Source organism: Fundulus heteroclitus, unplaced genomic scaffold (genome assembly GCF_011125445.2).
Source record: "Fundulus heteroclitus isolate FHET01 unplaced genomic scaffold, MU-UCD_Fhet_4.1 scaffold_37, whole genome shotgun sequence".
Taxonomy (NCBI): Eukaryota; Metazoa; Chordata; class Actinopteri; order Cyprinodontiformes; family Fundulidae; genus Fundulus; species Fundulus heteroclitus.
This window is the reverse complement of record NW_023396781.1, coordinates 2,920,146-2,932,819: the sequence shown is the minus strand read 5'-3', so window position 1 is coordinate 2,932,819 and position 12,674 is coordinate 2,920,146. Positions and strand designations below refer to the sequence as shown.

The window sequence follows — 12,674 nt, the reverse complement described above, 5'->3', positions numbered from 1 at the left end:
GCCACATCACAAGATGACAGTGGAAGCAAATAGTGATCTGATACACGAAAGACATTGCCTTCAATGTTAGCACAGAAAAATAACATTTAATAAAAAAAAGACAGAAAATTTACCTTTTAAACATACAAATTGTTCGAAATAATTTTCTCTGGAGGTTCTAAGTTTCTGCATGCAGGTTTAAGTCAGTAGAAGGCCTCCTCTTCTCAGCATCACTCAGTCAGGGTGAACGGGTTTAGCTGGCAGCCGGAAGCTGGGATCAGCTGATGGAGGAAGAGCTGAAAAAAAAGGTGAGCCATCTTCCCCCGGCAGACGGATACGGAGCGAAAGCTTTCACAAAAGACACAACAGAAAATAAGCAGGAGGTCGTGTCATTCGAAGGTGACAGACGGGTTTTAAAAGGCGAGGACAACCAGAGGAAACCGTGAAGGAATTTGGAAGGAGCAGTTCTGACGGAGAAATATACCAGCTGTTAACGTTCGACACAAAAATCTCTAACAGCGTTAACAAAGACTGAGAAGCAAAAAATGGATTAATATCGGAATATGGATCAGATGTAACCGTGTTGTTTTAGGAGAGCGGCTGCATGAAGGGGCTTCCGGTCGGTGCAGGGCAGAGTGTGCAGCAGAACCGTGGGCTGTAAACAAACAGCTAGCTAGCTTTAGTTAGCCGACCGCTGGGTTAGCATTCAGCTGCTAACGTACACAGCTAAGCTACGGGGTCAGGGCTGAAGTGAAGAAAACCCAGAGAAACAGAAACAAACTGCTGCAAACTACATGTAGGATCACTGTAGCTGTCTTTGGGGGGTGGCGTTTGTTTGTGCGATCCATGTTTCCATTTCTCAGCGTGAAATGTCGTTCGAGCTAACGCGGTACAGTTATTTTTCTTTAGCTGCCTAGTAACACAGCTGCGGACTACTGCATAGCGTTAGGCTGTTCTGAACCTAAATACCCCATATGTCTAAGTTACCGGTCATGACACCGCTGGCTGACACAAACCGGCTTGTCTTCTGTTAGCATAGCGCAGCTGATTGGCTGAATAGAGGGGATGAAGGAAAACAACTTTCTGGTTCCATTAGAATGGAGTTCTAGCTTTATTCCTGCTGGGGGATTGAAAGGCTCCCTTAAAAGTAAGAGATCACTCCTGGGGAGTGTGAACTGGCATTGTTGAGGCAGCAGCTGTCTGTGCACTAAACCCCAATAATACCTTTATTGTCCCCACTGTGGGACAATAAAGGTACCTCTATTCTTCCCGGAGTGCAATGAACCTAGGTCTTTATAAAGTGACTCTTTAGTTTACTTACTGATAGATTGTGAGTGTGGTTTGTTGTTATTCTAAATACATTTTAGTTTAGCAGATTGAGCACAACATCCCCAGCTTTGTGTTATGTAGCTGTGTTCTGGGCCCATTGGTGACCTCTCAGGCTGTGCTTTGGTAGCTAGTGGGGCTCCTTCACGGGTTTGAAGCTGCGTGTGGGTCACTGTTCTCTGGATTTCCCAGCGCAGCGTAACGCTACATCCATCTACGTTCTAAAGCATTCAGGAAGGTTGATGTAATGGAACTGATGTTTGCTGAGTGGGAGGATGGGGAGAGGTTCTCCTTCGAAGACTCGGACAGGTTTGAAGAAGACTCCCTGTGCTCCTTCATCTCTGAGGCCGAGAGCCTCTGTCAGAACTGGAGAGGATGGAGAAAACAGTCTGCTGGGCCCAACTCCCCGACTGTCAAGATTAAAGGTTGGAGAAACACTTATTAACACTATTATCTTTAGATGTGTAAAATACGTGCAATAACATGGGTATCAGCCCACCCCAAAAAAGGTTAAAAAAATAAAACAACTGGACTTTTATTCTGAAGCTGAAGACGTTTTGCTTCCCATGTAGGAAGCTTTCTCAGTTCAAAATTTATCATGATGATGATTGATCATGACCTGGATGACTAAGAATCTTCACCAACGTCGGTATCAGCATATTTTGGATCTTTTTTTTGTTTTAGCATCAGTATCAGTCCCATAAGTAAAACTAGGCTGATATATATACGACCCATGTTTATCTACATCAGCTTCCAATGTGTTTTGGAAGGGGGTGGGTGTTAGCTATGTGGTATTTGCTTTTCTATATATATATATATATATATATATATATATATATATATATATATATATATATATATATATATATATATATATATATATATATATATATACACACACATAGTGTTAATATTCTGAGAGACTGAATTTTGGGTTTTCATTAGTTGTTAGTTATAATGATCAACATTAAAAGAAATAAACACTTGAAATATATCAGTCTGTGTAATGACTGTGATAGACTGGCGACCTGTCCAGGGTGTACCCCGCCTCTCCCCCATTGACAGCTGGAGATAGGTACCAGCTCCCCTCGCAACCCTTTAAAGGGATAGACGTGTTAGAAAATGGATGGATGTGTGTAATGAATTAATATAATATACAAGTTTCACTTTTTGAATGGAGTTACTGAAAAAAAAATCATGATATTCTAATTATGTGACCTGCCACTCTGGTTCCCCTGAGCATGACCCTTAACCCCAGAATGCTCCCCGAACGCTGTAAAAGCTGCCCATTGCTCCCTGAGGGATGGGTCCAATGCACAAGACAAATTTTGTTGGAATGTACAATTGTAATGACAAAATAAAAATGTAATTTTTTTTTATTCCCAGGCCACTTTAGGAGTTGCTCTTGGATGCATTATTCTGCTTTATGTTACAGCTTGAACAGAAAACTTTTCCAGGCCACCCAAAAATACGCCCTACGCACTAGAAAGATCTCCAAACATCTAGCAGAAAGTTTTAAGTTTCTTTGGCACAACACTTAGACACCTTCTAACAATCTCCCTGTGTTTTCTTAAAGAGGGGGGAGAGTAAAGTCAACTCGCTGCTGTATCAAGTTCTTGCGTCCAGTCAATTAGTCTCAGCCAACTTTGCAGCTTAAAGGTCTGATGTGTCAAAGACGGACACTGGGTCCAATCGGCCAAAAGACGCTGTGAACACCAGGGGGTGTCATTTGAGGCACATCATCTCCACAGCACCGCCACACATGTGGCAGTGCTGTGGAGCTGAACAGCGACTTACTCTACTGGAGTTTCAGTGTTGTTCTTAACCTGGATGAGAAGCTACTGAGTCACTGTGTATTGACTAAGCCTCCTCCTTTTCTCCTGTGGCATTCCTCAGATGGCCAGGTGACTCCCCTTGTTGAGTTATCAGCAAAGCAGGTGGCTTTTCACATCCCATTCGAGGTAGTGGAGAAGGTCTACCCCCCAGTCCCAGAACAGCTCCAGCTTCGTATTGCCTTCTGGAGCTTCCCAGAGAATGAGGAGGACATCAGGTGAGAAAATTAACGTGTTCCTGCTCAGATACTCGCAAGAAAAATTACTCACAAAAAAGATAAAAATAACTTTGAAAACAATGTAAACATAAATTTGAAATCCATGTTTCTACTGGGTTATTGAAACTGGTATGATTTTAGATGGTTAGAACATTTCCAAACAAAAGATCAACTGATCTAAATATTATAGACATGGAAATTATTATAAAAGTTGTACATCTTATTGCTAAGCCTCTGGCTCACATATGTAATAACTCTTTCCAATATGGAATCTTCCCAAATCACATGAAAACAGCAAAAGTTATACCTACCGTATTGTTCAGACAATAAGGCGCACTTAAAATCCTTACATTTTTCTCAAAAATTGATGGTGCGTCTTATAATCCAGTGTGCCTTATATATGATTACCATTGTGTTTACTGACTGATTTTATGTGGTACAATGCGCTCAAAATGTGGTAAAATGTGTAAGTATGACTTTGGTAAGCAAGGAAGCCGCTCCACTGAATGGATATTCGGAGCATTACGGTACACTGTGTCACTACCTGATCACACCCCTGAGCTGTCTATAACTCTGCCTAACTGTAATGTCTAAACTAGAAGTGCGTTCATGTAATGTCAGATATTCAGGCAAAGTTCACTCCGTGGAGGTCCGCGAGTACTCGAGGCGTACTAAAGGCTGACTCTGCGCGGACTCCACGCATACAGGTACATGCAAAGGTCAATTTTTATGACCGCGTATGCGGTGTCACACTATAAACTTCTCAGAGGCAAGAATTCTTTCCATCAAACAGTTTTATATGTGACACTGAGCTTGATACACTGAGCTTCTCCAAGCAGGCAGTTACAAGGACGCGCAGCATCACAGTCCCTCTCTGTTCTCACTGACAGGTGTGCAGTGGGAGCCTGCTGGAAAAGAAAGGGCTCTAGGTGCTCAGCTAGCTAATCACACATTTTATTATTCATTCTGCCGCTTCGTCCCACTGGCAGAAAGTGTGGGAATAGGGCGTTTTCACTGATGTCACTGGCCAACTTCCGGTCCGCCATATTGGGTGGTACACTTCCTTATCTCTAGTTGTCGTACACGTATTATCGTATCGCGAATGGATAAGTACGCCAGCACGCTAGAGCGACCAGATAAGGACGTATATCTGAGGAAATGTTCCGTGATTGACCATATGGACTCCTATGCCCTCCACGGTGCCTTGTTTAGCCGTAATCCAGATGATTGGCCAAATGTAGAGCACGGCGACATAGTGCATTACCTGGTGTTCGGTGAAAACCCTCTGCACACTCTTGAGGAAATGAGAGCTTACAAGGGTCTAGAGGCTCACAACCAGTTCACATCTGGTTATGTACATCAAGGAAATCGCCATCATACGTGGACGGGTGAGTTTTAATAAGATGGTAAAAATGTAAACAATCCGACGCAAATGTGTCACATGCTTCTGCGGTGGCTGACGGCCGGCGGTGCGCGAAGGCGCTTGGCTGCAGGGCCGATCGACGCCGCTCGCGGCTTTAATTATTTAAGCAGAACAATGACCAGTGCAAAATTAAGTTGTATTTACCGTATTTACGCCGGTGGGCGCCGGTAGCAAACAGTGGGAACACAGCAACTCGTTCAAAGGTAAGCTGCGCTCAGACGGGCTCTGGCACATGCTAACCGTCAGTGCTAACAACGACTCACGCATGTAATGTACTTTTAACGAGCTGCTATGTGTTTCAAAGGTTTAGAACACACTCTCATTGACATCGGGATACTGTGAAAAGTTATGTTCGGTCGACTTACAGCCGCGATCCAAGCGGGCCGACGACTCTTTGTTATCTCTAACAGTTGTTCTCTGTGGTTGCGCCTCCAGGCAGGAAAGCGGTGGAAAATTAATCTGTTTCTATGTTTTTCCCATGGCGATCATGTGTTGCGCTGTTACAGCCCACAATGCAGCAACAGTTTACCATGGTTGAAATCAAGTTAAGGTGAAATTAATCAAATTAAAACACGGCTGAGAGGGAGTACAGTACGCGGTAGTAATAGGCAGTAGAGGGGCGGCGGAGGCAGTCAACATGACGCTCAAGCCCTATTATTAATATATTCTTCTTACATGTTTTAAATACTTAACAGTTAATTACCTGTGACAAAGTGAGCACCGCAGACTCTGGCGTATTCCAGCTTAAAACCATCCAAATCGGACCTGGATATCCGTGTCAGCCATAGGTGACGGTGTTGTTCAGAGAGCTGTTTTGTTTTTTCGCACTGATTCACTATTACGGCTGGTAGGCGATAGAAAGAGCGTTGATCTCCACCTCCACGGGCCGTGCAACCAACCATTAAACACGTTTTCCCCATTGTTCACTTCCAATACTGCCTAAGGCGTCATACAATGCAGGTCAACGATGCGAAACGACTGCCACCCAATATGGCGGACGCGCTGAGTAGTCACGTGAGCGTGACGTCAGCTGAAAACCCCCTATTGTTGGAATTTGCCACAAGAAATGTAGGCAACAGTACGCTGGACTATCGAGGGTAAAACGTCTGCGGACAGTCAGCGCTAAGTCCACCAAGCTCACAGTACGCAGACAGTATGCCAGTATACGCAGACAGTGAGTATGTGGGAGCCTTTAGGCAGCCTACACCCAGAGTACGCGCTAGCAGCAATAAACCTAGTAAGTTAATTTAATATAAAAGTTCTGTTTATTTTGGCCTAATGTTAGAAACAGGGCAATGTAGTCCAACTACTCTGTCCTCCTGACAGAGACGATAACTCTCTCTCAGGAAAGAGCTGTGTACATGGAGGGGTAGAGTGATATTACACACTTGGGAGGAATATTTAGTGCGCCTTATGGTCCAAAAAATACGGTGTATCCAAAAACAGTGATAAACAAAATATGGAAAACTATAGGCCTATTTCTCTTCTACCACAATTTTCAAAAAGTTTGGAAAAACTTTTTTATTAAACAACAACTTATGCAGTAATGGACATGATTGAGGAGTTTACCTCTGCTATGGATAAAGATGAGTTTTCATTAGGTATATACATTGATTTAAAAAAAAAAAGCATTTGATACTATTGATCATAAACAGTTATTGGAAAAACTGAACAAGTATGGAATAAGAGGAACAACACATTCTTGGATTAAAAGTTACCTGGAAGATCGACAACAGCGTCCAACGTGTGGAATACCACAAGGCTCTGTGATTTGTCCAAAACTCTTTATTATTTTTACTAATGACATTTTTTTTAAATCAATGCAAGTTTATGATGTTTGCAGATGATACATCTATAGTTTTCTCTGGTTAAAAAATTAAATGCGCTCTTGACTGTAATAGAAAAGTAACTAAAGTTACTCAAAACATGGTTTGATGTTAATAAATTGTCCCTCAATACGTAACCAAATTTATGGGTTTTGGAAGTAAAAAATAAGTGTTAAGAGAAATAAAACTTGAGAGAAATTGAGAGAGTTTTTGACAAAGTTTTTAGCGGTCATAGTAAACTACATAAAGGAAAACATTTCAAAAATGTTTAAAACAAATGATTTGCTTTCTTACTATGCTTTGTTTAAAATTTATTGTACCCTGAAACTTCCGTATATGACACATTGTGTAGAATTGTGGGGGGCCACCTTTAAAACAATGTCCAATGTTATAATTTTATTACAGAAAAACAAGCTCTATGTGTCATAAATAAAGCAGGGTACTTGGTTCACACAAATACATTATTTTAAGAATCAAAAGTTATAAAATATACAGATATTGTTGATTATAAAATAATCCAAATAAAGTTTAAAGCAAAATTAAAGACTTGCCAGAGTGTGTTCAGAATTATTTTGTATTGCAAAAAACAAAATGCAACCTAAGAGATGACTGTAAGGTTATTGTGGCAAAAGCTATAAGGGTGTAAAAACAGAAACGTTTGTCTGGTCTTGGAGTTCAGTTATGGAATATTAGCATAGGTATGAAAATGTGTAATTCATCATTTCTATTTAAAAAGAAAATATATCTGAGCCAGTTATATGAACTAATGAATAAAGTCAAACATGACTTTTCCTTTTCTTTATTTTTTTTCTTTTTAACATTATTTCTCTCTTAGTATTTTCTTTTCTTTAATATTAAAGGCATTTTGCAAAGTGCTGCAAATTTTAGAGTTGGGCATATAAGCTTTTGCTTCTGCCCTTTTTTAGTTAACTTTTTTTATTGTTTCAATTTTGTGTATTTGTTATCAAAATATGTATTTTGTGACTGAATAAAACCCTCAAACTCAAGATCCCAAATACAATTTCCTCACGTGCAGATTTACCTTTATATTACATCCAGTAGGGATCACAGGAAAATAATTTCACTCAAGCTTATGGGTGCTCTCTTTTTGTACTGAATCTAATTAATGGGTGATTAGATAACATGCCAAACTGAGTTTGCTTTAACACGGTTGCAGGTTGTATTCCTGTCTGGCTAATGGCAGTCCAGATGAATTCCAGCGTGGAGAGCAGCTGTACAGGATCAGAGCCGTCAAAGACCCCCTTCAGATCGGTACGTCCAGGCAGTCCTTTTAGGCCTGTGCTTCCATGTCGAGTTTGAAGTGTGCTATAAACACTTATATCTTGCAGACTCGTAGTCTCCATGTTGCAGTCCACTGCAAGATATTAACCTCATTCACCTCTATTACTTCAGCAGTGTGAATAGTAGAATAGATAACTTGTAATTGATTTAGGATCAGTGCTGTCCAGTAGGATGTACTTTCATTGTTTACTGCACAAATATAATATTCACCTAAAGTCTGTGGTCTTCTCTACTTCTTTTCCGTTCTTGTTTCTCTGTAACAATTTCTTTCACCAGGCTTCCATCTCAGTGCTACTGTAGTGTCCAGTCAGTCTGGTCAGTCTAAAGCAGCCTACAATGTGGCAGTCATGTTTGATCGCTGCCGCATCACTTCCTGCAGCTGTACCTGTGGCGCTGGGGCAAAATGGTGCGCCCATGTAGTCGCTCTCTGCCTGTTCCGAATCCACAATGTGAGTTTGTCTTCTGCAAGAATATGTTAGATCTGAAATCTGATTAACCTAATAATGAAAGATTTTTAAATAAAACTAGCCTTCCCAAAATGGATTGTTGTTGAGATCTAATGGTTCACCGAAATATGAGAGACGGAGACACCCTGCGAGTTACATTAACAAGAAAAGAAATCTTTACAAAAAAATCAATTAGATCAAATTGTGGTGACATTACTTGCAATTCAGTTAATTTTAAATCATTCCGCTTCAAGGCAGTTCTGAAATATAATGTGTGAGTCAGATCCAACTGGAAGTGGAAGATGCACAGGTCAATGTCTCTCTCTACGTATTGTGAAGGATGTCATCATATTTGGAAAAAACTAATTCTGCAGCTGAAAAGTTGTTGCTTGTTTTGTGAGCTCACAACTCACACTATTACAAGTCAGAAAAAACTTTCACTGACAATACAGGTCAATAAAAAAAATGTTTTAACGTCAAATGTTTCTCAGTGACTGATGAATAAAGTCTAAAATATTTCTGAAAAGTATAAGGTAGTTGCAATTAGGGGTGGGCGATATATCGAATATACTCGATGTATTTCGAGTTTTCCTCAGCGCAATATTGAAAATGATTTTTTCGCCAACATTTCGTGCAAATTTTCACGGGAAGATTGAGCCGTTGTATTTAATTCACTGTGAGTTTAGCTTCTCCCACATTCTGTGAACGCCTGACTCGCTCCTCCTCCAAACCAGAAAGCGCTCTGGCGCAAACACGCACACACAACAACGTACCCGTGCGTTGTCTAGACAGCGGACTATGGCGATAGCGGGTGTTTCAGGCAGTGGTTTGAATTTCACAAGAAGGATGTCGAACAAAATGCGGTAATTTGCACAACATGGCGTAACACCATTGCCACAAAAGGTAGCAGTAGCACAAATTTGTTCCACCTAAAAAGTCTTTCAGTGCAACTCTTGTAAACTCCGCGTGTCGACCCCCCCCTCCCAAACACCGAAGGAAACTTCAATGAAACCAGCCGTAAAACTGTTGAAACTGGCGTCTTCTTTTGCTAATTCCCATATGACAGAAAAAAACGTTTGTTTAAATTTTTCCAGCACCTAAAGAGCAACGAAAATATTTTTGAGATGCTCTGAATATGTAGCTGCAACTGGTCAGTTGATTTTATAGTCTCAATACAAGCTTTTGTTTTTGGGATTGTCACATTTTTATTATACAAATTTTTATGTCTTAAGCACAAAAGAAAGCTTTTATTTCAGGTTTATTTTGTGTCCGATTTTTCCTTGGTGTTCCTTTTGGCCGCTGGGATGTTCTGTGTTTTAAGGACCAGTGTTGATGACGAAAGAGCTCTAATGTGACAATATTGTAATTTGTGAAAAGCTTCTATGTACAGCTGTGGTTAAAAATGGCTAAAATATAACATTTTAAATTAATTTTTATTTTGCAATACATTTTCCAAAAAAAAAAAAAATTGACACGTTTATATGAGATATGCCAATGCAGCTTTAGGCACTATTTGGCTAAAAACATTTATTATTCAAGGTTATTTGAAAATATCGTGATATATATCGTGTATCGCGATATAGCCCAAAGATATCGTGATATTAGATTTTCTTCATATGCCCACCCCTAGTTGCAGTATTGATGTCTCCTCACCTTTTCTGAGCTTTGTATGGGACCTGTGCAGGGAACACTGGATCCAATTTTAAGCTAGTGGCGCTAACCGCTGATGAGGGAAAACATAATAACAATTGCCGTGTTTCCATCAACATTGTTTTATGCACATTTTGAAGTTTTGTATTAGAAAAGGCTGATGTAAAGATCAAAAATCGAAATAACTTTCTCAATTTTGCATTTTTACGCTTGTCAGAGGTGGCTTTTGGATTTTCCGAAAAAGAGTTAATGTGCCAAACGGAAGAAGAAAACACGTTTGCCTGTTCTGACAAATCAAACCTTTACCTCACATGACTGATCCGCTGTTGTTTCCTCACGGATATCCCAATAACGTGCATAAGATTGTATTTTAATTAACACCAACCACTACTAGTTGACATGACAGAACAATTACAACTTGCCTGATGGCAACACACTCCTGAAAACCTCTCTCCTTTTCTTTTTAAATGTGGGTTCCATGCTAGTTTGCAACCTGTACTTCCTGTTTATTACAGCCATGTCTAACGTCAACTTCAAACAAAATTCCGCTTTGTGCCGCCTAGTTCATTCGTTCCAAACCAGCGGATAGAAACACAACCAATTCACATTTTCTTTTTCGTGACATTTTAAACATTTGGTCAAAATTCACATGGCAATTGGATGGAAACTCAGCTATTAAAACTTAAATTGGCAGGAAACGATGTTAAATGAAGTGAGATTATTGGCACTGGGTGTCTTGTTGAATGTGCACCAATGGTGAAAATGTTTTCGGAGTACAGAAAACAAACCTATCAAAATCAAATTAATAATTTATTCCAGGAACAGGGCAGTCTGCAGGGTTTCTGAACTTGATGCCTTAATTTAACTTTCTGTTAATACACAGTGATTAGTTCTCATGTCATTTGTATGTATCTTTATGTATGCATTTGTCCATGCACACCCTTTCAGGCATCAGCAGTTTGTCTGAGGGCGCCAGTTTCTGAGTCTTTATCCAGGCTGCAGAGGGACCAGCTCCAAAAGTTTGCCCAGTACCTCATTAGTGAGCTGCCTCAACAGGTAAAACCCACATTCAGGCCAAAGGTTCTCTTTAGAAATACACTATACAGTATTTGGATGATGTATAATCACACCTTGTACACTCAGGAATCCTCTGATACCAGTTCTTACACCGACTGTTGAATATCTTATGTTATTTTTTCTGTTGACCCTAAACAAAGCTGTTGTGTGAATTGGATTGGAATGGTAGCATTAAGCAAATTATGGGCATTTTTGTTGTTATAAAATCTGAGAAAACTGGAGGGCAGAATAAAATCTAGCGATCTGTCCAAAAAAGCACCTTTAGTTATTAACATTATCTGAAGTCAAAGTCGACGTCTCCAAGAGACACTGAACAATTCAGTTGATTCATACTTTTGTCAAGTTTTCAGCTAATGCTTTTTTGAGATTCACTTTTTAGTCGTATTTGTTTTGAATCGTTGATCTCTGACATTTTTAGATGCGTTATCAGAGGTGGGTGAAACTTGTGACTATTGCTTGCAACAAAATGTCTTAAGATCCCAAGATTAGCTGTTCTGGAAAAGTTATTCATTATTTACAAACCAACTACAGGTTGACCTGTGAAAGGGTCCTAGTCATGTATTTTGACCATAAAAAGAAAACAAAAAGCTGTATATTCATCTTCAAGTAAAGCAATATATGCCAAGCTTGATAATGTTTATTTATTTCTTTTTTAGCCTGAAAAGAAGTTTGCACCAGGCACAATCACCATATATAGGCATAAACATTGCTGTGCCATCTGCCGGCTGGCAGTGCTGTGGAGCTTTCAGAAAATAGCGACAGTTGCCGCAGCTACTGTAAGAGTCAGTAAATCGTAAGAGTCAGTAAAGAAACAGCTCTGCAGGGTCAACGACCAGCCTGATCTACAGGTTTAATCTTACTTTACCTCTTTCTTTTCACTTCTCTGCTGGATGTTGCTGACCCGCACGGCTCCATCACAGACATATACACTACCGCTCAAAACATGTTTTTTTTTTCAAGAAAATGCACACTAATCGAATGAGTTGCAAAATGAATAGAAAATATTGTCAAGACATTGACAAGGTTAGACTTAACGATTTGTGCTTCAAATAATAATTATGTCCTTCAAACTTTGCTTTCATCAAAGATTCCTCCATTTGGAGCTATTACAGCCTTGCAGACCTTTGGCATAGCTGTCAATTTGTTGAGGTAACCTGAGGAAATGTCACCCCATGCTTCCTGAAGCTCCTCCCACAAATTGGATTGGCTTGATGGGCACTGCTTATGCACCATATGGTCAAGCTGCTCCCACAACAGCTCAACAGGGATCTGGTGATTGCGCTGGTCACTCCATTATAGATAGAAAACCACATTGACAATGTCTAGTCGGTAATTATGATTAATCTAATGTTATTTTATTTGAAGAAAATTGTGTCTTTTATTAAAAATGCAAAAAAAATTGCCAAATTTTGGACCCAAATTGTTGTGCGGTAGTGTACACAGACGCCTCATTGAGTGGTCAATCACATGTTGACTTTGCCGTCATATTGGAAGTGGTGTAGTGGAGCACTCTGGAGAAGATGCCTCATTCATGTGCTGTGTGGAGTTGTAGCTACAGATTCACATTACAAACCAGATCTACTGGCATTATCTTT

The 12,674-nt window shown here is 40.1% G+C and overlaps 1 protein-coding gene across 1 annotated transcript in view; it reads left to right on the top strand.

The window, feature by feature from the left end:
- The first annotated feature begins 234 nt into the window (after positions 1-234).
- The window catches only part of zswim8 (zinc finger, SWIM-type containing 8), a 42,381-nt gene continuing 29,941 nt past the window's right edge, over positions 235-12,674 (top strand). Inside the window, exons 1-5 of the mRNA XM_036130680.1 lie at positions 235-1,730; positions 3,202-3,355; positions 7,782-7,876; positions 8,183-8,355; positions 10,951-11,058. Coding sequence (XP_035986573.1) covers positions 1,553-1,730; positions 3,202-3,355; positions 7,782-7,876; positions 8,183-8,355; positions 10,951-11,058 — 708 coding nt within the window. The 5' untranslated portion in view covers positions 235-1,552. The remainder of the gene's footprint in view (positions 1,731-3,201; positions 3,356-7,781; positions 7,877-8,182; positions 8,356-10,950; positions 11,059-12,674) is intronic.